The sequence below is a fragment of the Cinclus cinclus genome, chromosome 4 (assembly GCF_963662255.1).
Source record: "Cinclus cinclus chromosome 4, bCinCin1.1, whole genome shotgun sequence".
In the NCBI taxonomy this organism is placed as follows: Eukaryota; Metazoa; Chordata; class Aves; order Passeriformes; family Cinclidae; genus Cinclus; species Cinclus cinclus.
The window spans coordinates 53,534,240-53,561,261 of NC_085049.1; the positions used below are offsets into that span (position 1 = coordinate 53,534,240).

A 27,022-nucleotide genomic window follows, 5' to 3' on the forward strand; every position below is an offset into this window, starting at 1 on the left:
AGCGCTGGTCTCGTTAACGCGGGCCCGGCCCGGCCCGGCCCGGCCCGGCCTGGCCTCGCCTCGGCGCAGCGCTCCGGGACGCTCTGAGGGAACGGCAGCGGGGCTTTGGGCGGCCGCAGCCGGCAGCGCTCGGCGGCGATGGTAATGCCAGTCTTGGCTTCTGGGGCTTAGGGGTGGTTTCGCAGGGGTTTGGGGCTTGTTTCACTGTGAGCGACTGGTGTGGTCCCTCGGAAAACTCGCAGGGTGAGGAGAAAGAAAAGCCTTCGGAGAGGTTTTACGCTGCCCCACGCTGACTTGCCTGTTCCACTCTCTGTGAATCCCATGTGCCGTTCACGTTATAAAACGGGTTGTCCGCTTCAAACCTCTTGGAGAGCGAGAAATTGCTGTTGCAGTCGTGCTTGTTTCCCGGTGTCCCCTGTCCTCCCTGCCCCTTGCCCACACTTCCTCACTCCTGCTAATAAACAAAAAACGAACGCGCTGTGGGCTCTGCCCCAGCCGTATGGAAAAAGGTCAAAGCTTGAGTTTTGTCTTCTGAAAGTAAATGGAATGGGTATTGCTCCTGTACTGTTCCTGCAGTGTTAGGGAGCTTTGATTCAGAAAAGAACGAGTTTAAAGGCAAATCTATGTTACATTGTCATGTACCTTGTCTTGACAAAAGCAAAAGGTGGGAGAGCCCAAAGCATGAAGTTGTCCAATTATTGCCAGAGAAGATAATGGCTTATAGAATAAAAAAAAAAAAAAAAAAAAAAACAACAAAAAAAACCACCACACCCTACATTTTAAAAAAAGGGGGGAAAAAAAAGGAAAAAGACTGTATTGGTAACAAGTTTAGAGTTGTCTGTGTTGCAAGTCTTAGAAATATTAAATCTCTTTTTTTCCAGGTTTAAAATATCCTCACAGACACTCATCTGAACGTATAGCAAATTCAGAATGTACTGAAGACACTCTGAGGCTGCGTTTGGAGACAGAGACTCAACTTGTGATAACATTCCTTTAGGTTGGCATAATGTACAAGGAAAGTAAGGGCTTCATGAAGGCGTGGCATACATAAGTGCTTTTAACCCCTTATCTTCACAGTTGCTCTGTCACAGTGAGGCAAGTCTGATTTAGCTGGAAGAGTTTATTCTAGGAACTTGGTCTTTAAGAAGATACAACTGTGTTTGCACAGCTTGTTGGGAGGTCAAGACTTACTTATGCCTCTGGCATAGTTATATTCATTTTTCTCTTGATTATCTCTATCTTCTACTCTGGACAATGGTTACTTTACAGCAGAAAATTTTGCACTTGGTTAAGTGTTTCAGAAGACAGTGGCCTTTATTTTCCAACTCTGAAAGGACTACTGTGTGTGGAGCAGACTGCATGTTGATGGCGTTACAACTGTCCATGGCTGAAGTCAATAAACAGGTTAGAATTCTTTCAGTATGTTCTTGGTACATCTCAGACTTGGTTCCCTGGCTGCACTGAGTGCTTAGGCACCAACTTGAAACGACTTTTTTTGGTCACTTCGTTGCTGTTTGTTAAAACAAGATGTGTCTGAGGGCCAGGAGCTGCAAGCCAAGAAAATTAATATGATTAAGTGCATTATTGAGTCGGGGCTTAGAAAGAGGAGCTGCAAGACAGATTGGAGGATGGAGTGCTTTATGTGTATATTTGAGCACCAAACTTTAAATACTAGTGTTTTGTGCTGTAGATTAGGGTGGGAGAGAGAGCTATGGCATTTGGGGTTCATTTTTATCTTCTGAGTGCTCTGAAGATATTCTGGAGTGACATATGAAGAACGTGAGTGTAAAACTCATCTGGCATAGTCTGCTTGAGTTGTACTTGCCACATTCCATTCTTGGTTGCTGCCTTTCCTGACACTCATCAAGTGAAGACCTATAAGTGCATGTAAGTTGTGAGTGTGTATCCACTACCAGTAGTAATTATATGGCTTTCTTTGTTTGTGTACATGAAGTGTCTTTCAAGTGATGAAGAGGAGGTGTAACCCTGAAAGCAGGTGTCTCTGAAAGAAGTGCTATGACTTTGTCAAAGCTGAAGGATGTCCGAAACATGCCAGAAACAGTTGCAATATACAGTCAGGCCTTTGCCTGTGTCTCATCTAAGGAGAGCTATTGCAATACTTATTTTGATAACCTAAGGATACCTTTTTAGGTCAATTAACTTAATTATTGATGAAAACAATACTGACTGTTGTTGGAAGACTTACTCAAGTGTTGTGTTGTAAGTCAAACATGTAGTACAAAGCTTTAGTTTGGGAAGACCAAAACAAACATACCAAATCAACAAACATACCAGAAACAACAGAACCACTTCCAAGTGAAATCCCTAAGCCAATAAAAAACCCAAACAAACAGAAAATGTGCTTAAGTTTGTGCATCAGAAAAAAATTTGCAATCTACTATGTGCATACTGGGGTTATCTCTTGTATAAACATAAAATATAGAACTGATTAAGACATCCCCTACTGTCAGAAACATTCCAGCAAGGATACTAGAATCCCAAGATATTACATTTGTTCTTCATAGAATGTAGTATATTCCAGTCAGAGGCCTGATGTCCTCACAATACCTGTGTAGGTAAAATGAGAAAATTAGTCTGCATCAAAATTAACTCTTGGAGAACTGATAAGACAATAATGCAAAACTATACAAGGAGGGGGTGACTGTTTGTCATGTTTGTTATGAATCTCAAGGCAAAACTACAAACAGTTTTCCAAAGCCAGCTCTGGGAATTAAAATGTGGTGTTCTGTTGTATGCCAAAACTTGCAGACATGAAAAGGTTATGGTTTGTTGCTCCCTGTTTTCCTTGCAATAAATTTTTCCCTTCCACAAGAGGTAATTAGTTTATTCTATTTTTTCCTTTCTTTTCCTCTTCCAGATACTATTCCTCTCTTCTATAAATAACTTTTCTTTCAGAGATGATCTAACAAAAATTTCAGCAGTTGTTTTCAACTAATTTAATTTCGAAATGTTTAGCTTCTCCTTCAGGTCTGAAGAAAGAGCAAGTTTTCAAAGGTGTGATTTGTTTTTTTCTGATTATACTAGTTGCTCTAATAAGACAAACCTTGGCTTTCATAGGTGGATTAGAGCTATTTGCATGTGCTGCCTCTGAAGCACAATTTCTTTAGGTGGTGTCCATTTTGGAGTCTTGAAGCAAAATATGTCTGGTTTATTTTGTTCAGCACTGAAGCTTCAAACTAAGATGCAGAGTATTACAGCTGTAGGAATACCCCTTGTTAAGTTTCTGTTTTAAGTACAATAACTTTGAATTAACACCTGTAGAATGGAAATCTGTTTTGATAAAGTCAATTACTGCAATAAAAGTAATTTCATTAACAGGCTGTTGAGTGGCTGTAATGAGAAAAACCCAACACATCCAACCTATCACAAACAACCAAAATGCACTTGTCTTCCCTTAGGAGCCTGGACAATTCTAATGGATTTGTTGTTTTAACTGGTACCTGTATCAATAGTGGAAATGAAAAATTATAAATATTTTTGGAGAACTCTAGAATAAAAGCTTTACAATCTATTAATCTTAAATTTCACCAGAATAAGGGTAGCAAAAGAGTTATGATAAACCCTGATCAAACAGCAGGGATGAAAGGAAAAAACAATCTATGCTCTGAATCCCTCTGAAAATACTTTGGTTTGTAGCACAGTTGTAGCCATGTGGCATAAAGACGAGTGGCATAAGGTCTGTGGTGGAAGCAAATATCTTTGACCTAGATTGATTAGTGTAGATCTAAAGTACATTTTCAAGGAGAAGACCCTTCCTCAAGGTTTGAAGGAGTAATAGTTTTCAAGATGAAGTTCAGCTGGGAGTAATTGCTTTGAATGTTTGTACCTGTGGATCAGAAGGGGTAGAAGATGAGTTATTAGGTCAAATAATCACCTGTCATTTTCAGACTGGTTGTTTCAGTTAGTGCAGTGGGAAACTGAAGTGTATCAAGCAATTATTTTTCCAGAATCTGTGAGTTTAAGTTGTCAGGCTTAAATGTGTTGTAAGTCTCTTCTAGAATGAGAGCTTTGATATTGTAGGAGAAACTGCCTGGTTTTTGATTTTAGAAATACATCTCCCCTTTAGAAATTTGTTTGTATATTTCTGATTCTGTATAAAAGCAGTTTTGGTTTGTGGTTTAGTTCTGTTCTGTGCTTCCATGAGTGCATTTTGTATGACTGAAAAGTATCATGTTCTGTTTTAGTGTCTTGTATTTCTTGAAATTATTTTCCAAATTGTCCTGTTTCCACATAGGCAAATGAAAAATACAGAGTTTTACAGTGTTACTCTCTTAGACTGTTCTGTCTCCCTTTTGGTAATGAGATACTCCTAACTAACTTTGTAGCAATTTTATGTGATATGTTGTAATGATGCTGCTAACAGTGGTTTTCTTGGGTGTTCTTCACCATGATTAATTTTTCACAGAATCACAGGAGGGTTGAAGTTGGAAGGGAGCTCTGGAGGTCATCTTATCCAGCCTCCTCAAGTAGGGCAACCTGGCAGAGCCAGTTTTCAAATTGTCTCTGAGGATGGAGACTCCATAACCTCCCTGAACAACCTGTGCCAGTACTCAGGCATCCTTGAAGTAAAAAAGTGTTTCCTGATGTTCAGAGGAATCTTCTGTGCATGTTTCAGTTTGTGCCCGTTGCCTCTACTCCTACCACTGGGCACCTTAGGAAAGAGGCTGGCTCTATCCTCTTTGCACCCAGCCTTCAGATATTAGTATGCATTGAGGAGATCTTCTCTGAGCATTCTTTTCTCCAGACAGCCCTAGCTTTGACAGCCTTTCCTTATCTGTGAGGTGCTCCTGTCCCTTAATGATATCTGTGGATGATATGTAAACTTTGTTAGACTTCTCTCCAGTGTGTCTCTGTGTTTCCCTCATACTGTGGGGCCCTGAACTGGACACAGTACTTAAATGTGGTCACACCAGTGCTAAGTAGCCTTCTTTACAAGGGACAGGCTCTTCTTTAGAAAAAAGTGTGGAGTAATAAATATTTCCCTACATTTTTTTTGAAGGAAATTATATACTGAGGCTGTTCTACTGTTTTTCCCTGTAATGTGTAATCAAATCATAAGTTAGTTTCATGTATTTTTGTTTTGCTTAACCACTGGAGTTGCTTTAATGGTGTTACAACTCTTGCTACTTGATGCATCTTCCTTTCCTTGTCAATAGGACGTTTTCTTCTCCCTTCCACTCCTCTCTCTATAGTTTTACAGGTGTCTGTTTTGAGGGGTGGAAGAGGAAGCAAAGATGTGCAGGGCTTTTTGTTTGGTTTGTTTCGAACCAGCAGGGTTCTAAATTTTCAATCTTTTGGCTTTATTACCACAACAATTGATGTTGGCTTTAGAAAGTGCTGGTTTGTTGTTTGGGTGAGTACAATTTTTACTTTGCCTGTTCCATGATTCTGCTATTCTACTGACTCATACATACAAAACCTCTCTAGTCCTTAAACAGAGAATATCTTTACTCTCTTGTGCCCTGGTGCTTTTTCCCTCCACACCCCTTCTCACCTACCTGAAGAAAAAGGTGTTGAGTACCCATGCCATTGTCATTTTATTTATTACTATTTTTTAATACTGTCATTTCTCTAAGCTTGGGCTATCAGCCTGCAACTTCACTGCTTCTGCACTTTGCAACCTAACAACTTCCGGATGTCCACGTGCTTGTATTCACATGAACCAGTCTTTCAATCTGTGCACAGCACTATCAGCATGATGGGAAACTTATTAAAAATGTCGCTTGATCCTACCTTAATGTGCTTTAAGCTCCATTTGGAGTTTGGGAATTCTTCTGCTATGTGAGAGTGTAGGGGAGCAAGGAAGGCTGAGTAGGACTAGAGGTGATGAGAATGCAGAATTGCACAACTCAAGGACAAAGCCAGAAAATAATGCTGCAGTCTAGGATATGCCTGGGAATAATAGACCCAACACAGAGGTGGTGGTTAAGCACAACATTCCTAAAAGGATTGGTGAGCTTTTACTTGGGGAAGGTGGAACATTTTGATGCTGAAATGCACAACTTTCTGGTTTTTAAAACTATTTGCTGTCAAAGTATAAATTTATTTGCTACGTAGTTAACACTAGAAAACTTACAATACCCACAAAATAGTAAAAAGTGGTGTCTTTAGCATGACATGTTGCTACTGGATTTCAAGCAGTCTAAAACAAGAGTCCCCAGGTAACTTAATATACTGCATTACCAGGGAGTGAAGATGCATTATAATACCTTATGGGTTCTATTCCTATGAAATGGAATACTTGCACTGCCTATAATAGAATGAAAGCATAGGACTTTTTGAACTTCCTTAAGCTATTAGCCAGTTGACAAATGCTTACTGCGAAACACCCCAGTATTTTTAAAATGAATTTTAAAACCAGAGACTTGAGAATTTGACTGTGTAAGTAATGGAATATGCGATCACAGTGAATGCCTGATGACAAAGGTTAATATCTGGAATGCAATATTTGGATGTAAAATATTTTTGCAGCTCTAACATAAACTTTGCTAATCTCTGCAGGCCCTTGATCTGGTGAGGAAAGATTTTGAATTATTAGATACCTTATGAAGTTGTACTTTAACTTGGTATTCCTGAAGGATTTTGATTTAAACTAAAGTGAGAAAACAACATTTTTTTCCCCATCTACTGCTGCTATGGTCTATTTATATTTGGTATAATATGATTGTGTTTAATTTTTTGAGGGGCTGAAATGAAAATCAGGTGCCTTTCAGAAAACATATAGGCAGTTTTAATATTCTGGTGATATGTGGAATAATATGTAACTTCATAGTGCTGATTTGTCAGCACAAATTAGAAGGCAAGAAAAGTGCTCTGAAGCTAATATGTGTGAGTTCTAGATATGTTCTAGAATTTTCATTCCTAGTTCTTTACCTAGACAATATCAAAGTGGTTGACTTTCAGGATTTTGCAATCACGTTTTTAATGAGGTCTACTGAGAAGGTTGTGCTAAATATGTTGGAACATGTTGTGCTAAACACGTTAGAACAAAGGAGAGATCATTTGGGCAGGAGCAACTTAAATTATTGGAATTTCTCGTGTTTTCTTATTTCATGTATTTTGTTGCTAATGATGTTTATAAGCAATTAATTTGGTTAATGTGGAAATGTCATGAAATAGAATTAGACCTTTGCTCTGGACAGGAGCCATCTGTCACTATGGACAGTGCAAAGCAAGGCTTGTTACTTGGTCACAGGGCATTTATCTCATGTTTCATGGTGAAAAAACACCTTTTTTCTCTGCCATATTTTGGGGAATGCTTTAGAATACCAGTAGTGTGGACAGAAGTTTACCAGCAGGAATTGGGAACTGGTACTCAGTTTAAAGAGCAGGGTGTGGACGAAAATGAGGACAAGTTGTGAAAGAGAAGGTGGCAAGAGCAAGTAGGTAGAGGAGAAGGCAGAGGGGCACATGGAACATTATTCTTCCTGTCAAAATTGTTTGATTTAGTCTATTCTGTATAGTTAATTATAGTAGTAGTAACAGAGGGGTGACTTTAATGTATTTACTAGAACTGTGTCACAACACTGTCAATGTTATGATAAAATATAACTGTATTAACACAGGAAAGAAAAGCCCTTTTTGTATAATTGACACATGTTTTCCCAGTTTACTGCTTGAAACAAAGTAAAGGACCCCCATTTACTGCCTTTTGGAAGTAAATGCCTGCTGTGCTGAAAACTATTCTGCAAATAACTTTATGCAAGGAGTAGTCCTGTAATATTCACTGTTTTCTCATGAGTCAAGTTTGATATATGTGTGTGGTATTTTAAAGATCAGGGACAAGTACTGACAGAATATAACAAAATTCAACTGTTAAGTGCAAAGCAGTGGAAGAACTTCAACTATAATCAAGATCCTGTGATGAATGTAGGTTATGATAGGTTTTCAAATATATATGCAGCTTGTTTTAAGTTTATTTTCAAAGCTGTGCTGAATATGAAACTTTTTTTTTTTTTGGTTCTGTTAGTACCATGGAGACTTCACAGTATCACTTAGTGATGTGCTGGAAACTTGGAACTATTTGTTACGTGACAAACTGGGATTATATGAAAACATGAAAGAACCTGAAAATTATGCTGATGTGAAAAAGGCCTATCATACCTTTTTAGCAAGAAGCAATATGCTAGATTTAATAGACATATATCAGAAGTGCTATAGTCTTGGACTTTTAGCTGAAGATGAAAGCATATCCGCTGTAAGTATTATGTTTGACCTCTTATGTTTTGATGTATTTTTGGTTCCAGCTATGGATTTATGACACTTCTGATTATATACAAAAGCTCTGGATTATTCACAAGTTATTTTGTTTTTCTGTTGAGGAAGCACTTGAGTTTAAATTACTATTATAAAGAGGTCTTAAATTACTTCTCTCTGTCCTGTTGGATTGTGAAGTCCTACAAGTCTTGAATAAATGACTCCTTGCCATAAATTGGACTGAGAAATAAACTGTAGAGATTTGATAAAAATGAAACAAAGCATAGTTTTTAACACATAATGGTGTTTTGGTTTTTAATATATTTTAATAATTTAAATATTTTAATCATAATTAATGATTAAATAATTAATCATATAATCAGTAATAATAATAATTTAATCATTAAAATATTTTTAATGATTACAATTTTGAAACCACCATGGTCTTTAAACAAAATTTCTGTATAATACATGTGTTTAAGTGTTAGGTTTCTTTTTCACAAGTTCCAGTTCAGCCACTCAGTCACAGCTCCATTTTATTTTATTGCAGAGCTTCTGTTTGTTTGGGGTTTTTAATGTGTTTTTCTTTTCCTCCTGCTTTTTGTGGGGAAGATAGAGAACTTGGGTGGGTTAATGAGCTCTTCCTAAACTTGGCACAGCATACTAAGTTTTCTCTAAAATGTAAGCAGTGGCTTTTAGTGCAAGTGTATAACATAACTGCTTGAGATAATTTATAAGTTAATTTTAATCTTAAACTTAATTTCTCCACTAGAGCAGTTGTACTTTTAAAGATTTAAAACTAAAAGTAGGTTGTAAGGGCTGTGCTGACCTCAAACACTAGCAGAGTGACAGGTTTACAACAGGTTTTAAAACCACTTTTGCTTTCTAGTCATCTTCATATTTAAGTCTATTCTGATCTTTTTATTAAAGGTTCAACTGTTGGAATTTATTTCCGGTGTAATGAATACACAAGAAAATAATGGTTCTGTTCTTTCTACTCCTACACAAATCAACAGACAAGTCCAGGAGCATATGAAGGTAAAAATTATTTTTGTCTCTTGTAATGTTCTGTATCTATTGGAAAGATGAAATATAGTTTTATTTCCCAATTATTGTTATTCAATTGTGGCTGGTTTATAAAAAATGAAAACCTGTGTATCCAAACTCTGTGTAACTTGAGTATGTTAGAGGTGTGCATGAGGCTCTGTGCTGAAACTTACATTCTGGAAGACAGTCCAGAATGGCACTTGATGTAGAAGGAATTTTTCTACAAATACACCATTGCTCAAACATTGTCTTAACTGAGCTTTAAATAAATGAAGTAATCTCCTTTGATTTCATTTTATTAGCTTGTACTCTGTTACATATGGAAGAAATGTAAATAGCTGCTGTAGTGGTAGCTGTAGCAAAGCAACAAGGTTTGGCTGCCCTAGTAGAGGACTTGAGGACTTTACCCTTTCAACCACCTAAATAAGGATCTCTGAGTACTTTCTAGCAGTGTTTGAAATGCTAGGGCTTTAGTCATTTCCAACCTTGCTTTTCTCATAATAAATGGCAATTTCAAATCAGTATTTGGATATAATTCAAAATATTTCTGAACAAGTAACTGAGATTCTTATTTGGATATAATTCAAAATATTTCTGAACAAGTAACTGAAGTTCTCCCCTAAACAGCACTTCTACCACTACCACAATGTGGATTTCTTGCTGTTCTGACTTGTGCAGTAAAAGTATTCTTTGCTCTTTTTCCTCCTCTGAGGACTGTCTTTGCAGACTTTCACATGTACACGTTTGATTTTGTAACTGTATTTTGTTACATATGTACTGTGGTATGAGAAGGTATTCCATTGCAGGTATGAATTTTCTTGTTATATGCAATTCTGTTAATGGCTTCTTTTTGGTTTTTTTTTTTCCTTTGCTTGCAACAAAACTGCAAATTCTTCTGTTCTGTGGCTGTTGCTCTCAAAGGATCCAGAACAGTGCTGCAATATTAGCAATTAGAATATTATCTATTGGTTATGTGGGTGGGGCAGGGTCACAATTTATGTCCAAACTGAGTCAGTTTCTTTGATTTAAATCCCCTGGAAGCCAAGAGAATCTGTGGCAGAGCTGGCAAGTAGCTTAAAATCTTAGTCTTCTGGAAGTTAATGACAAATTCTTACATGTTTTAATGGTGCTAGCTTTGAGATAGAACAGGGAAGTCTATGAGGAGGTTTCTAACCAGAAATTTATAACCAATTTTAATAACCCTCAAATACCTTGTGAATATTCAAGTCCCATACATGCAATTCTAACTTATCATGTTTCTTTATGTCAAGACTTCCAGAATCCTCATGCATAAAGTAGCATTTTGAAATTATGTAAGGTAAATTTTTACTCTTCCAAAAATTACGTCAATACATGTCTAATTAACTTTAAAATTAAATGGAATGGAATTTAGCAGTGGGATGACCAATTTGTGTGATGTTTTCTTATGCAGGTGACAATCCTGGCAAAGAAGTCTGTCTGTTCATATTTAAGCCTTTTGGTGAATTCTAAGGATGATCTGGCACTGGCTCATATTCTAAATGTTCCTGACAGAGGACTTGGTAGAGAAGCCTTCACTAACCTGAAACATGCCTCACAGGAGAGAAAAATGTCAATTTTCCTGGTATGTGTGTCAACTGAATCTTCTTGGAGGTCAGGGTCAATGAAGCAAATCTCTAAACAGAAAATGTGGCTTTAATCTAATATGGCAATACTGTTGTTTGCAAGCCAAGTCAAATACCACCATGAACACAATTTTAAAGCTAAAAAGACAATAGGTTCTCTGGGGAGAAACTAGTTATTTGGTTATAGAATCTCAAGATGGATGGAAAAAAACAGTTTCTTTGTATATCTCAGGAGTTCTAAAATGGCATCTTGCAGTAGTTGTTGTCAGCACAGAGATGTCTGAAAGATAGTTTGAATAAGGTAAATAAGAGCTCTTTCTCCAAAGAGCCATTGTAGTCCCTCATACTCAAAACAGTCATTAAATTTTGCATGCAGTGTAACCTCAGTACAGACAACAGTAGTCTAGGTTAAAAACAGTATGGGTATATAGTCACTGAAGCAGCTGCATTCTCAAACTTCTATGGTTGAATAAATATGGAAAATTTGTGACATCTCAATTCCAGGTTTAATTATTTTAGTTCCTAATGCTCTGTTAACATTGTATTGAAAAACTTAAGTGTTTGGATTGGATTTACTATGTCTTCTTCACAGTTGCCAGAGGGGAAACTTCTTTACTCTGTAAAGAAGTCATCTTTTCTGGCATCTGTGTCTTGTAGAAATCTTGAAAACTAGAGTATTTTTCATTGGGAAGGCAAGGTCCTATAAACTGCGTACTTGGTCCATAGGAAATCTTTAGCACAAAGCCAGGAATGCTGTCACATTTACTTCATGCTAGACCAATTCTGGTTTTTCTCTTTCCAGTCCTAGTAGCTTTATGATCTAGCTCTGTAGTCTGAAATTAAAATTTGTGTAGAATTAACATTACTGTGTCTGTGTCAAGTGTATTGGATTGTTATCCTTACTTTCATCTTCCTGGACATCTGCGAGGGATTTTGTTCTTATTGTTGCCTTAAAATTCTAAGGGTTGAGTTTGAGGATAGCCTAAGGTATGCTTTTGGCAGATCTTTTCATTGTCTTATAGCATTTAAAAATATATGGACACTTTCAGAATGACAGAAGCCTTTAGCTGTCATTATTTTTTATAAGATTTGAGTATACATTATTTATATCTCTGAAAATTGTTGTAAGCTGAAGTCAACTTTTACATGCTTATGTTAAAATTGTCCTTGGGTCATACAGAGCACTCTGAATATAAGAATAGTTTGTGAGGCTGGCAGAAGCATTTAAACAGCTCCAACAACAAAAGAGTTCTGTACCATGTTTTAGTAAGTTTTTTTCATCCTAAGCTTTCAGAAGCCTGATATAAAATTAGCTGGGTTTTTTTTTTTTTACTGTGGTTTGTGGGTTTTTTAAATGATGCAGTACTATTTAAGTATTGATCTTGTAAATAGGTATGGTGAGATGTACAAAGCTTGCAATTTAGAGTCATTGTTTGATTTCAGGTAAGTTATTTCTGCTGTCAGCCAGCTGTTACACAACTTACAGACCTGTAGAAAAGCATATGTGCAGTCCATGTCTGTCTAGTTTGATATTTGTGACTGTATCTCCTAATAGATGGCAACATCTTTTATCCGGACCATAGAACTCAGAGGAAGAGATTTTGCATCTCCTTTGTATGATCCTTTAAGACCCCATGTGAAAGGGCTTTCCAACTTTGTTAATTTTATCGACAAACTGCAAGAAATTGTTGGTGAAATCTTAAATACAAGGTAATAGATTTTCTGTTTGATTTTTGTCTTGGTGAGCACCTCCTTTTCTTGTGCCTGAACAAAAAGAACAAAGGAAAATCAAATAATGTACTTCCTAAAGAATTCAGAGTAAATGTTTAAAAATTGAACCTTATTTGAAAATATAATTGAAAAACAATTGGTCTAAGTTTGAGTTTTTTTAGGGTTTTTTGTATTAAATTTTAATCAGATCTGTGTATGGTTTGGTTACTTCCCTAGTTGTAAATGACGTTAAGGATTTCCATCTTGTGAGTCTGGAAAAGTACATAAAATGATATGTGCCTTACATCTTGCCAGTTACTGCCTTCATTTTGGTAATTTCATTCTGTTTACCCTTTTGTAAAGGAGTCTTCTTGCTGCTAATAAATGACAATGTTGGTTGTTCAGCCTTTTCTTTCATTCATTTTAGATATATAAATGAAGCATAAGAATTATTTCTTAGGAATACTCTGGAGTTGCTGATTTTGAATGTGTTTGAAGAACTGAAGTTAGTCTTTTGTGTAGTCTTATAAATGTTTGATTAATTAGGGAAGTGTAAATGTAATACAAAGGTTTGAATTGGTAAGTACTGGTGTACAGAGAGAAGAGCTAATTTCTTGAGCTTCGTAGAAATTAATAATTGTCATTTATAATCAGTAATTTTTTCCATACAAAACTTTGGAAAATCAGCTATAATAGTTCTTTCCTTGATATTAAAGAACCTTTTTTGAAGTTTGAATTGAGTCTAATCCTCACAGTGGAAAACAAAATGTTATAATAAGCATTATTTAAGGTAATTTTCAGTTTCCGTTGAAGCTGGAGGTGGGAAGTATTTCTGAAGTAGTTTTCCAGTTTTGTCTTATTTTACTCTGCTTCTTTGTTCTTTCATTTCAACATCCTGGATACCAGAGACTTACTGTCTGTGCTGGTGATTAAAGAGGACTAATAGCTCAACATATGATTTAAACAAAAATAGCATATACTATATCTGGCACTGTATATTGATAAAGAGACATTGAAAAATATTTATGTGAATGAACTTTTTAGGATGAAGAGGCTTTTTCAGGTAAATTCAGTTCAGAAAAGGGTATCATAAAATGTGGTATCTTGTTAATTACTCCTGTTTAAAAGAGAATGTTTAAATGTGAGAAAAATCAGTGGGATAGTTGCTGGGAGTTATCATTTTCTCAGTGGATAAATTCTCTAGAGCTCAGAAATGCTTTTTAGCATTCAGATATTTGTGGAGCTTTCCCTGCTGCACCTGCTGTGCCATTTATTTTGGGGTCTAAATCTTGTTAATATCTGATGCTGGCCTGTGCATTAAGTTGGCTGTGCACATTTAAGTATTGCTACTTGTCTTGCTGACCAGGTGGCTGTACTGTACTGTTTGTAGTCCCTCTTGTTCTCCCTATGGGCTTTATACCCTCACAATGTAAAATGTTTTTAATCCATGTATCTATAGATTAAACATGTTCTCAAGTGTTTGGTATGGATGAGGACTCTGTGTCCTGCCTGTCATGTGGCAGTTGTTGGGAGTTCCAGAGGATCCAGTTCTATGCAAAAAATGTTCTCTAGTTCTGTTACTGCTGCACAGTAAAGACCAGAGTGGGCAAAAGGCAGCAATGCAGCAGAATCCTGAGTTGCTCCTTCTGTAGAAGCCCGCTGAGAAACCCAAGAGCAAACTAGACAACCTGTCTGCAGCATTGCTGTTTCTCTGATGCAGAGATGAGCCAGCCTGCATTAACCAGGTCTCTGTATCGGCTATGCCACAAGAAAAAATGCTGTAGTTTTTTACTTATTTATTAGAAGTCTTATTTTGTTACAGTGGAGATTTTATGAAACTTGTAATTCCACAAAATACAAAGTAGCCAAATAAATGGTGGGTCACTGTGGGATACATGTTGAAAAGAGGCTTTTTTCATCTGGCTGATTCTTTTGCTTTGGGAATCTAGAAACCAGATTGAAGATCTTTGACAGTGGTGGGAAGTGCTTAAGAATATTTTGAACTTAGTAGGAGATACTGCACAACCAAGAATCTGTTAACCTATGGAGACTATCAAAAATGTTTCTCATCTCCCCATCATTCAGCTGAGAAAATGAACAGTAGATTGGATGAACAAAAGGAAATCTGTCAAACAGAGTGGAAGTTCAATGAAACTGCGATGGTTTGGGTTCAAATATGTCACTCCTGATAGCAGGAGCATGGAAAGACAAAATGAAATTTGGTGGTTCCTAGGTGCATTCACTGAAGACTGAACATTCCCTACAAATCTCTGGCATGTTGAAATTGCCTCTCCTCATTCTTTAGATGTCTAATATTAGAAGACATCACTAATCTTTCAAGAATCGGTAGCATGAATTTTCATTAACATTTGGGGGTGCTGTAAAACTTGTAATGCTAAAGCTGCTAATAGATTTGTGCATGTAAGACTTGGACAATGTTAATACAGTAAATGGAGAACTTGGACGTTCTACTTTTTGACACCCGGTTCTTGACAAGAAGCATATCAGTGTTGTATTTGTCAGCAAAAGGGAGGGTTATTGTGCACCTTAGGATCTGAAAACTCTCCTGTTTGTATAAATGAAAAGCTGAGGTTCTAATCTATCATTCTGGAAACCCTTTTCTTTCATGCCGGAACTCCTGAAACGACTTTTCCCAAATCTGTTAAAAAAGCGTGACTTAAAACTGAAGGGCAGAAGGTCACGTTGGTTACTGTGCTTGATGGTTAGTATGGGCAGATGTGTGGGGTGCGTGTACATATACGTACATTTCCAAAATCCCCACTGATTTTGTAGAGTAGCCAAGTTGGGAGCTTGGCAGCATGTTTTCCCCTCAGTTGGGCGCTGCCCTCGTCGCATGCAGCGGCCACTGGGTGTCAGCATCGCCCAGCTCTCGCCGGAGCCAGGTCGCGCTCGCCGGGTCCCGTTCGCCCCACGGGAGCGAGCGCGGCGCTCCGGAGCGGCCCCGCAGCGCGGGCCCCTGCAGCCCGCCGGAGCATCGCACAGCTCGCCTTCACCGAGTGCAGCGGTGCTCCTCGACCTGCTTCTTCCTCTCGACAGGGAAAACGATGTTTCTTATGTTCTTCCTTTGAGAAGCCGTGATTGCATCTCGAGGTGCAGTAGTATTCCGGGAGAGAAAGCACGTTGGACTCTATCTAGGCTTGTGCTGGATCTTTGAGTTAATTGGATAGTGTTCACACAGCCCTGGAGGTTTGTGGTCTAAAGTTACTGGAAAGTTGTGCAAGCGTATGTAAAACATTGTATATAGGATTGCTTAAATTTAGGATTATAGAATAATTCAGGTTGGAAGGGACATCAGAAAGTTTTTGGTCCAACATCCTGCTTAAAGCAGGGTCAATTATGGAGTCAGCTCAGGTTAATCAGGGCTTTATCCAGACAAGCTTTGTACAGTCTCCATCCTTGGAGGTTTTTAATCTCCTTCTTGGCAACCTATTCCACTGCTTTTAACCTCACGGTGAAAAGTTAAGGGGTTTTTTCCTTATATTGAGTTGGGACCTCTGTTTCATTTTATGCCTATTGTCTTTAACGTCTGTCAACATGAGGAGTCTGGCTCCATCTTCTTGGTTGCCACCCTGTAGGTATTGGAAAACTGTTAGTAAATCCCCTGAAGCCTTTTCTTCTGCAGGCTGAACAAGCTGTTCCCGTAGCTGCTTCTCACAGGGCATGTCTCCCTGACCAGCTTGGCAGCCCTCTGCTGAACTTGATCCAGTTTATCAGTGTCTTTCCTGGACTGGGGGCCCAAAACTGGACACAGTATTCTAAATTTGGTCCAAAGAGTGCTGATTAGAGAGGGATAATCACATTCCTTAGACTACTGGCTACGCTACTGTTGATGCAGCCAAGGATACTGTAGGCCTTCTTTACTGCCAAAGCATGCTCCTGGCTGCAGCTTGTTTGCTGAACATGTGCCAAGGTTTTTTACACAGAGCTTCTCCCCGGCCTGTATCATTGTAAGGGGTTATTCCTTTCCAAGACTTTGCATGTCTTGTTGAATTTCATATGGTTCCTGTCAGCCCATTCCTTTTGTCTGTTTAGGTATCTTTGCGTGGCAGCTCTGCCCTCAAGCGTATTGACTGTTCCATCCAATTTGGTGTCATCTGCAAACTGGATGAGCATGTCATTTTAGAGAGTCACTGCCAAAGATAATAGGACAAAACCTGGGTTTCAGGGTAGGCCTCTATATTACTCCATTGTTACAACATGTTTGTTATCTTCTGAGCATAATGATCCAACCAGTTGTTAACTCCTCTAATTGTCCATCCATCCAGACTGTAGCATCAATGCTCCTGTGTTGAGAGTGTTCTCTGATAGCTTTGATAAGCCTCGCTACAATCAAGGGAAATGGCATCTGCCATTCTCCCTTGGTCTGCAAATTGAGTAATTTCATTTTAGGGGGAAAACAGATTGGTCAGGCATAATTTGCATTTGATAACTGCTTGTAGTTACCAGCTACCACTTAATCCTTCATATGCCCAGATATGTGTTCTTAGAACACTGTGCATTGTTTTCTTGAGGAACAAAATGAGGCTGATGAGCTTGTGGTCCTCTAAACTGTCCTTTTGGGGTTTTTTAGTTTGATTTTTTTTTAAATATTTTTTTTGGCAATGATTTGCTTTTCTCAATTTGTCAGGGACCTCACATAGTCACCATGACATTTCAAAGATGATATAAAGTTGTCTTCTGAGGGCATTTGCCAGTTGTATAAAGGCTCTTGGATACAATCTGTTTGGTTCAGTGTTCTTGAATGTACTCAGAATTGTCAAGCAAAGCCTGATTTGATCTCTATCCGCTGCTGGCAGTTCTTTTCTGAAAAATTTAAGCAGAGTGTTGGTGAAGACTGAGTGCAAAGAAGGCATAGAGTACTTCTGTTTTATCTGTGTCCACACTTTCAAATTCTATCTTTCAGCAAAGGTTCCTCATTTTCTTTGTTCAGTAGGTGAAGCTCCTTTAACATTCTTTAATTCTCAACTCCAGCTGAGCTTTCGTTTTCCTGATAACATCCCTGAATGCCTGAGTGATACTTCCTAAATCATTTGTAATCCATCCCTTCTTCACCATTCTGTGTGAAGCCCTTTCGAATTCAAGCTCTGTCATCAGTTCATTGTTTAGCCAAGCTGGTCTGCTGATATTTCTGCATATTTTCCTAAGTATTGTGATGGAATGGTCCTGTGCTTATAATATTATTATAGTATAACATAATTTATGTCATTATAATTAATAACAGCTTGCCTGAGCTCCTTTGCCTTTTAGAACTTTCTCACAGGGAATTCAATGGCTGCTTATCAAGACTTATTCTGGTAGAATACTTGTTTACTTTTATAGTAACATTGTCACCAGACTTGGGTAGCAAAGCTTAGATGGCAAATATAAGAGTCGCACTAGTTTCTTCCACCAAGCTGAAAGAGAAATTTTAGCCAATACAGCAAAAGCAGGAACAGCAGCAAGATGGAAAAATACTCTGCAACAGGTTTCTTTTTTTGCTGTGTTTTTGTTATGGATGTAATAATCTGTGAAACTCCCCAGGGTCCAAGAGTCTTCACTTAATGTTGATACCTGTTAGAAAATTAGATTAATAATCATTCATCCACTATGAATATTACGATATAGGGTTTTTTATAGACATATTAAAAGTCTAGGTAAGTTCACTGATATGATTTTATTGTTGAAATTTTGAAAGCTAAATGAAGATGAACTGACAATTTTTTTAACTTGTGTCTATAACATAAGAAATAAGCCTTTAGATCTGCTTCAAAAGCACAATTACTTCTCTGTTAGAAGCATTTGTATTGCATTGCTTCCTAGATAATTTGTCCTGCTCTTCTACCCAAGTAGATTGAGCTCTAGTTGACATCTTGTTGCTTTGTGTTTGAGAATTTAGTTACTCCTGCTCTCTTCCTATAGCTCTAAATTGAAAAACTGGATAACTGATCAGTTGTTGTCAAGTTCTAAAGCATTCTTTAAATCCATAACAAGTTAAAAAGGTTGTGGTCTCCTCACACCCTGTGATCAGTAGGTGTTTGTGATTTCTTTTAAGACATTTGTTCCCACTGCCTAAGTCAGATAACTGTATATTTGTAATCTGTTTTTTACCTCTGAAGTTGAAATGAATGAATAAAAATGTTGACCTTAGTATAATGGAATCTTGATAAATTCTTTTCTGTTCTTGGAATAAACTTCAGGACTCCATTCTGCTTTTTTTTCAGGTTTTGACTATTGTCCATATCCTCAATATTTTTTTCTTGTTTATGCTATTTTAGTCTTTCCCAAAAAATATGCATTTCCAGAAAATAAGTAAAACTGCTCCTGCATCATATTAACTTTTCACACTTGGGCCTGAGTTCTGGAGGAAGAGGTCTTGCTAATATAATTTAGATTTTATTTTATAAGCAGAGGAGCTTGTTTATCTGACAATCTCAGGAACAAAATAGACAAGGTGTGCTGTTAGTTTCTTCTACATAAAAGAAGATGGCTTGATAAGGAAAATGAAATAGAAAAGGTAAGGTTGGGACTCAGATGATACAAGGCAAAAAGGGTTTTCCAGTGTGTACATGATCTGTGAATATTTTTAGTAGAAGAAACAATGACAGAAGATCAGATTTGTCCAGTGCCTGGGTAACAGATGGAGTTTTACATTGCTGTATTTTTTAAAAACTCTTTAGAAGCACTGGTGCAAACAATGCATTTTTGGCATGATTCATTTTATCCATATGTAGATGTTTTTCTCTGGCTATGAGACAGGTGAGCTGAATCCTGCTTGAAATATCTACTGTTTTAGTTCTGGTTAAAGCTGAAGAAGCTAAGCCATTCCTGGGAGTTGGTCTAGAATATTTGAATTTTCATGCTGATGGTCAAATGTGGGCTTGACTGGATCCATTCATTGGAGGATTGCCACTGTACTACTGACTTCAGGCATCTGTGTTTAAACATTCTGTTGGATAGTGGAGGGTGATTGATTCTAAACTGTTATGGCTTTTCTTCCATTTATAATTATACTGATGAATTTTCTTTGGTGTTATCATAGAAAAAGATAGAAGTTGGTTTTCTAGATTTTTTTTTTCAGTTTGTACTTTTTTGACTGAAGAAGTGCTGCATGTGACTCTGAACAGAATAATATTACTAGCTTTTTAAAAAATGCTGTTTTACAACGTCTGCCACACTTGCAACTGATGCCTGTATTTGCTCACTGGATTCAGTAAGAGTCTTCCTTCAGTGCAGTTTAAAGCACTATGGATGTGATACTAAAGCACTTTATCCTAGAGTACCTCATATCAGTAGCCTGTGGTCTGAAATGGAACATCACAGAAAGCTTTTTAGGAAGACCACTGACTAGAAGGGATAAGGTCTTTCCCATTGCCTTACACTAATGGCATTGCTTTGTTCAATGGATCAAGTTTATTAAATGCCACTAGTTTTTTTGCTTCTCTTTCAGAATTAAGAAGAACAAAAATTCTAAACTTTTGCTGCTGTAGAAACTGTCATAAGAGATGCCCGTGTAATTTCATATTTAAAAAAAAATCTTTGTGGTTCTTCTGGCTGTTAGGAGCTGCTAAGTAGATAACTTTCCAACTTTGTTTTATTCCTATAACTTTTTTAGTGCAATATCAGATTTTTAAAGTTCAAGTTCAACTGATGATATGAGTAATATAAATCCATAAAAGAATAATATCAGAGCAATCTGTAATAGGGTGTCATCTTTGTAAAATAAACAAATGAAACCCCAAAAGAACCAAGTGTTTTTACCACATTTTCCTTTTATCATCCTACTTTTGTTTAATCTTTTTGAACCTCAGTATATATGGATCTAATAATTAGAGTCAACATTTTATATATATATTTATGTATATATATGTACATGAATATATATATATATGACTAATGACACAACATGGCTTATTTTATGTTCTGGTATAGAATGGTGTAAGTTGTGGAAGGGCTTTTCAGTACTAATCCACACACTCTGAATCAGCATTTTATATCTTGGCCTGTTGATATAAATTCTAGTTGAAGTATGAATAAACTTCCTTTTTCTTGCTGCAGTTAGTACTCTGTATATCTGATAGGAGAGTGGAACTCATTCCTGGAAAAGAAGGAATATGGGGAGAAGAAGAGATTAAATGAACTTTATTTCTACTAGCAAATATATTTAGTTGGCATTGGGCAATAGAGGCAAAAAAATAAACACAGAAAATGTTTTTGTGAAAAGTTTGTTATTTTTTCTCATTGAAAAATCAATGAATATCTAATTGAGTTACATGCAGAGCAAAGCATTTAAATTAAGGGCATGATTATGTACATTAACTGTGCTGCTGCCCAGTACTAGTTATGATTTTTTTCTTTCAGCATGCAGATATACCTATATGTTAAATGTGTGGAAATGATAAATTTATTGCTTATTTGCAAATAGGTTCAATATATCTGTAGACAGAAATAACTGAACCTGGTGTTCACAGGGAATTTCAGTCAATCCCTTCACCTGCTCGTTTGTCTTGAAGTTCTTGTTTCAGTTCTCATTTAATGCAATACTTTTCTCATTTGAGGATATGATTTTGAAAAATGTAAGGTTAGGACTGAGGAAAACAGATGAGTCTGGCAAGAATTACCAGGAGACTTGGCTACGGTTTCTATATGCATCTGAAGCAGAACTCTTCTTCAACAGTACTTTCCCCTTACCTCTTGACAACTTGCAGTGGATTGTTTTTTTTTCCCCTCCCTTTGAACTTCTCATTCTTTTGTGGTAAGATTGAATTTGGGGTTTGGAAAAGTAGTACAATAGATTTTTTAATTTATTTATTTATTCTATTTATTTATTTTTTTTAACTCTCTGTTCTAAGATCTGGAGGGGTCTTGACCTGTCTACAGAGACTTGACATGATGATTTTTCTTTTGGCCAAGTGCATACTGTACGTCAGTTTCTTCAAAGCATAAGTTTTTCTGTTTAATGAAGCCTGAAAATCTTATGTGAATTTTATAATCTGTAGTCTGTAAAAGCTGAAGCTGAGAATTGTGTGGAAATACTTGGTTTTTTTCCCATTAAAAAAAAAGCCAACAAAAACAACAACAACGAAAATCCCTTCCCCCCAAAAGTTTCATGTTAATGTCAGGTTTTTCAAGTTATTTACAGGAGTCTTGTTCAGCCAGAATAAGCCAAAACAGTAAGGTCCGTGGCCCAGTTCCCTCCATGTATTTTAAGTGGAAATAATATAAACAAACTTTTTCCTCTGACTCAGTTCCTATTCTTACCTAGTTCTGCCCAATTATTTTATATTTTATATGAGTGTAGGCATGCAGAGTTTCATTTGATGAAGGATGTCCCAGTTGGAATTCTAAAATTTGTCTTCAGAATTTAATGTTTACAAAATATATCTTTATTTACATTTGCAAGACAACCTTTTAGGGCAAGATGGCGGGAGCATGAACAAAACCAGTAAGGATGGAGGAAGTTGAAAACTGAGTCATCATGTCACTCTTGGCTATGTGACCTGGAGTAATGAAGCCATTGCTTTGGGGTTTTGACAGAACTGTCATTTGCAGCATCATAAATGTATCTAAAAATTCTAATGTAGGTGCCAATAACAACTCAGGATACTGCATTTCTGCTTTGATGTGAACTGCAAACCTCATTTGGGGGGGAAAAAAAAAAACGCTTTTGGGAAGAGATGCATTATTATAAGGCTGGGTAGTTCTTGTAATGCTTTATTTTCTTTGCCCATACTAAAGCAATGGTAAAACGTACCATTTTGTTTAGGTGCTGGAGAAGAAATTGTTAAACTTCTAAGTCAGGGAGCTTATTCTCTTTTTCACAAAAATCTTAATTAAAGTAGTCAGGCATATTTGCTGGAGAAAGAGATTAATGGAGTGTGCCTTTATAACTAATAGTGATGTTCATGTGGTCAAATTACTATCTGTTTAGATAAAAACCAAAAGAAAATTGGTATTTTGAAGCACCTTCACAAAGCACAAAAGACTCAAATCTAATGGGGTATTAAAGAGGAATGCATGTTTGAGTGAAAAAATTTGTTTACAGTTTGAGTAAAAATGTAAATATGGGTTTAAAGAAAGTACTTTTCTTTGAACTTCTAAGGAAGAATTAGTTTTGCATTGCAGCTCAGATAAATGCTGAATTCATTACCTTTCCTAATAATCCCCCCTTTTTTATTTTTTTTTTTAGCCAACTATTGTGTTGGACAATAGATCTACACTGCTTTTTGATTTAAAAGATGAAAGCTGTTCTCTCTGATGAGCAGTGAAGGCTGGCTATGTTCAGCATTAATAGGTGTACTAAAGTGTCGCCAAGATGAATGTGGAGATGACCCTGTGCCTATTTTCAGAATTGCAGGGGGCCAAATTCTGTCAACAGTGAAGATGCATTTGATAAAAGGCCGAAGCAATGGGGATCCTTTCTGTCAGGCAGTAGAGGAAGCTGTACAAGATTTGGATTTGAAGATTAAAAATATTGTCGATTCACAGCAGGAAACCTTGACTGCTAGCACCACTGGAGTCAGTCCAGCACGGGTAATGGGACTTCTTTTGTTCTTTTTACTATTTAGCTTTATAAGAAAGCAACTGTCTTTTGCCTGTTTTGTTTCTTTTTCATTTTTAAATGACTATCTATAGAGTACAATCCTTTTCCTAACTGTATAAAAGTAGTTGTTTCCTCTGTGCTGTGATTTTAAACTTGTTGAAAGACTTGTCCTTGAGGATTACACTGTGGATATCAAACAACTGATTTACATAAACTAAATTCCTTACCTAAAAGTTGCATATAAAATACTCCTCAAAGCTCAATTTGATTGTGTGGTTATTATAAATGTAGCTACTTAGAAGTGTCAGATTTGCCATTAATATCAAAGCAATAAATCTATAACAAATTTTCAAACAAAAGAACCTCATGACAGTAAAATTAAGATTTGAGAACATGTATCAGTAATTTTTTATTAAAATACCCCAATTTTAATTAATGCAGCATCAAGTATTTCGAAGGGTAAGGCATTTAAAGTAAGGTTAAATATGTACTAAGTCTAAAACATGGTAAAATGTGGAGTGGGAAGGGAATTAAAGCCCCAAACAGTCATGTGTAAGCTTTTCTCTTTTGGTGTTTCAAGGCACTAATGAAACTATTATTGACTTTGTTTTCATGGAAGGAATCTGGATGTTTTTGATTCTGTAAGATGTTGAGAGCATAATAAAAATTTTCTATTTGTGGTTCATGTACTGTGAATCTACTCAGGTTTAGATGATAATGTTTTTGTGATGGAAAAAATTAACCAACTTTATTTTATTTTACATTTTCGATGTATAAGATATCTAATGTCATTTGTTTTTCTAGCAAATTTTAAAAGACTTGCAGATAACTGGAATGTGTTTAGAATTGTTAGGACGCTTTGTTTTGTGAAATCATTGGTTTTATGCCATGGTAGCAAAAGATTTTAACCAATTTTAATCAAACCTTCAGTATCCTTTTTCTTTAAGACCACTAAAACCAGCCAGACTATTGGCTAGTTAAGCTGGTCTAAATGTGTTTCCATTGAGTATGTTGGATGCATATTTCATCCTCATTTTCCTGTTTGCTATGAATATTTGTGCAGTGTATTTCCCTGTTTCCCTTTTGTATCATTCTATTAGTTTATCTTTCTCACCTGAGAAAATTGTAGCTATTGTCAGTTCGGTCTTTATTTAGCTACTTGTGTAACCAAAAAAAAAAAATTTAAAAAATTATGCAGCTCATTATAAGCCAGGTAAAAATACTTTATTAAAATGTCATTCTTGAGGGAAATTCACTGTTGCTTTTCCAAAATGGTGTTTGTTTCTTACATTTCTCCAGAAGTTCATAATCTAATGACTGTAGAAATGTTTACCAGTACCCTTGTTGAGGCAAAGATGGTTGTATCCTGATGATGTGGGGAGGACGTGCAGTGGAGAAGTTCATCAAGGGCTGTATCCCATGGGAGGTATCCCACACAGAGGAGAAGAGTGTAAGGAAGAAGCAGAAGAGACAGTGTTAGGAACTGTCATTCCCCACCCTCTTGTGCCGTTTGAGGGAAGGAGGTTGGAAGAGTTGAGAGTGAAGTTGAGTCTGGGAAGAAAGGAGGGGTTCCATTATGATTAAATGGCAGTAAATCACACTAATTTCATGAAGTCTGTTTTGCCTATGATTTGTAAGTGAACAACCTGTCCTCATCTTAGTCCCATGAGCTTTTTTCAAGATTTTTTTTCACTTCCTGTTCTGTTTAGGGGGCGGGATAGAGCAGCTCGGTGAGCACCTGGCAGCTAACCAGGGTCAACCAGCCCAGTCCTTTGTATTCCTGAGGAATTAGAGATAAGGACAGTGTTTGAGGGAGGTAATGGCTGAAATGTGGACTGAACATTGGTAGAGAACAGACTAAGTGTGGGGAAACTTAATTTTTTTTTGTAATTGTGGAGGGACAAGGGGTAGAATATGTGTAAATTGTTTGCCTTTGTCAGCATTGTGTTTGTTGTTTATGTGAGTGATGTCTGTGAAGATTGTGATGAATATCTATTTTAACAATTATCCTTAAGCATATGATTCAGAGGGCTGAAGGGTGGAAAAGGGAGCTTAGACAAATGTTTAGATAGTAAATGGCATATTTTCATAGAACTTGGTGTGGAGGAACCTCTATGTTTACTGAACATATAGAGGGATAAGTTGCCTTTTGTAATGAACAAAGAAGGCAAAATTGAAGAAGTTCAATAAATTTTCCACATTAATTTGAGCTCTATTAGAAATTAGAGCATCTGTACTGTTCTATTAAGATCCCAGGACACCAAAGATTAATGCTTTATTCTGATTCTTAAATAGAGCTTGGGGTTTTTGTTTTGATTTCACTTAATAAGGAAACCCCCTATGCTATAATTTTTCAGAAAAAAAATGATCTATACTCATTTTAAGTTCTGGTTTGAGAGGATGTTAGGTGTTTTCTCCTATGCAAGAGATTGAATAATTTCTTTGAGTGCAAAATTAAAATATGATCTGAAGTACAGAGGTGAAAATTATGCCTCCACTAGCTCCTGATAAGGCTGTTTTCTCGTAAAATGTACATGAAAAGCATAACTTCGTCAGAAAAATATTTGCTTTTCTCCTGGCAAGTGGCAGTTTTCTTCCATCATTGCTCAGTTTTCCTGCAAATATCTGGTTTACAAGAATCTAGAGCTCCAGGAAAAGTTATGACTATGCAGCAGGAAGCACCATTTTGTGTTGAAGCCTGCATGAGTGATTAATAGAAATTATGATTTATTTCTTCCTAAGAAAATTGCTACTGTAAATGGAATCTGGCTGGTGTTTCTGGATGGAACTAACCAGAATAGTCTGCAGTAGCTAATGGTCACTATCCTTGAAAAACTGGGTAACTATTTTATTTTAAAAAATAATTTGATTCATGGTAAAGGTTATTTATAAACAAGATTTCTTCGTTTTGTCTTACTGAAGTCTTTTTGTTGCCTTACCTAGAATTTTTATTTTGCCTTGGACTTTTGTCCATGGTTAGTACACAGAATGAGTCTCTGGTGTTGTAGTACTTGAGATTTCTGAAAGTTATTTCTCAAGACTTTTTTCCCTTTGTGTATCATCAGTCAAGATGATGCCAAATTTGTACTTTTTTCATTAAGCAATTCCTCACATGACGTTTAATAAAAATCTGTTACAGTGATGTAATTACTGAAGATGTTCAGAATAAAATTTGAGGAAATTAAATGATACTGAAATAGGCCAATTCTGTAAAGCCAAGTAACAACCGTTTCTGTAATTGCTATTTCTAGTTATTGATTATAACTTATAGTAGCTGACTGACATGTGTTGCTATGGTTTCTTGAAAGCTACATATACTAATTTATGTAATCAAATAGAGAGAAAAATAGAATTTGATCTTTTCAAGACTGTGTTGAAAAGCAGTTAACTGATTAGATAAATGCAGTTCATTGCTTGTCTTGCCCATCAGAATTAAGTCAGAATACTGAGTGTTGCTGTGTATCAGTAAATAAGAGAGCCTATAGTTTTTAAAAAACTACTGCTGTGTATTAAACCCTGAATTTCTCTGTTGAATTCCTAGAACCTTTAAAGAAAAATATAGCAAGCTTTCAATTTTTTTAAGTCCCACAGTGACTATGGATTTCTCCATCTGTACTGCAGACTGTTGCATTGAGCACTTCCAGATGCGGCTTGGTTTTCTTCTATAAGGAATTATTTATTCTTGGGGAAAGTCGTGAGGAATTCACCCAAACAACGGGAAATTGTGCCAAGTACCTCTATTTTCAAATCTTGGTAGAAATCTCACTTTTAACCAACTGTTTTAGCCAATTGTTAGAGTGGTTGGACTTCGCCAGAAAGTTTGTATTCCAGAAAATAGAATGTTCATTTCTGCTGCACAGTAGCAGGATAGATTTGTATATTTTTGTGTGACTTGCTCATCAGT

General features: G+C 36.7%; 1 protein-coding gene across 2 annotated transcripts in view; it reads left to right on the forward strand.

The window, feature by feature from the left end:
• Window positions 1-304: 304 nt before the first annotated feature.
• Window positions 305-27,022, forward strand: part of PARPBP (PARP1 binding protein) — a 38,051-nt gene continuing 11,333 nt past the window's right edge. For both annotated transcript variants that reach the window (XM_062491255.1, XM_062491256.1), the window contains exons 1-6: window positions 305-1,404; window positions 7,991-8,218; window positions 9,148-9,255; window positions 10,697-10,867; window positions 12,424-12,578; window positions 22,925-23,108. In XM_062491255.1, the coding sequence (XP_062347239.1) occupies window positions 1,255-1,404; window positions 7,991-8,218; window positions 9,148-9,255; window positions 10,697-10,867; window positions 12,424-12,578; window positions 22,925-23,108 (996 nt within the window). In that variant the 5' untranslated portion in view covers window positions 305-1,254. The remainder of the gene's footprint in view (window positions 1,405-7,990; window positions 8,219-9,147; window positions 9,256-10,696; window positions 10,868-12,423; window positions 12,579-22,924; window positions 23,109-27,022) is intronic.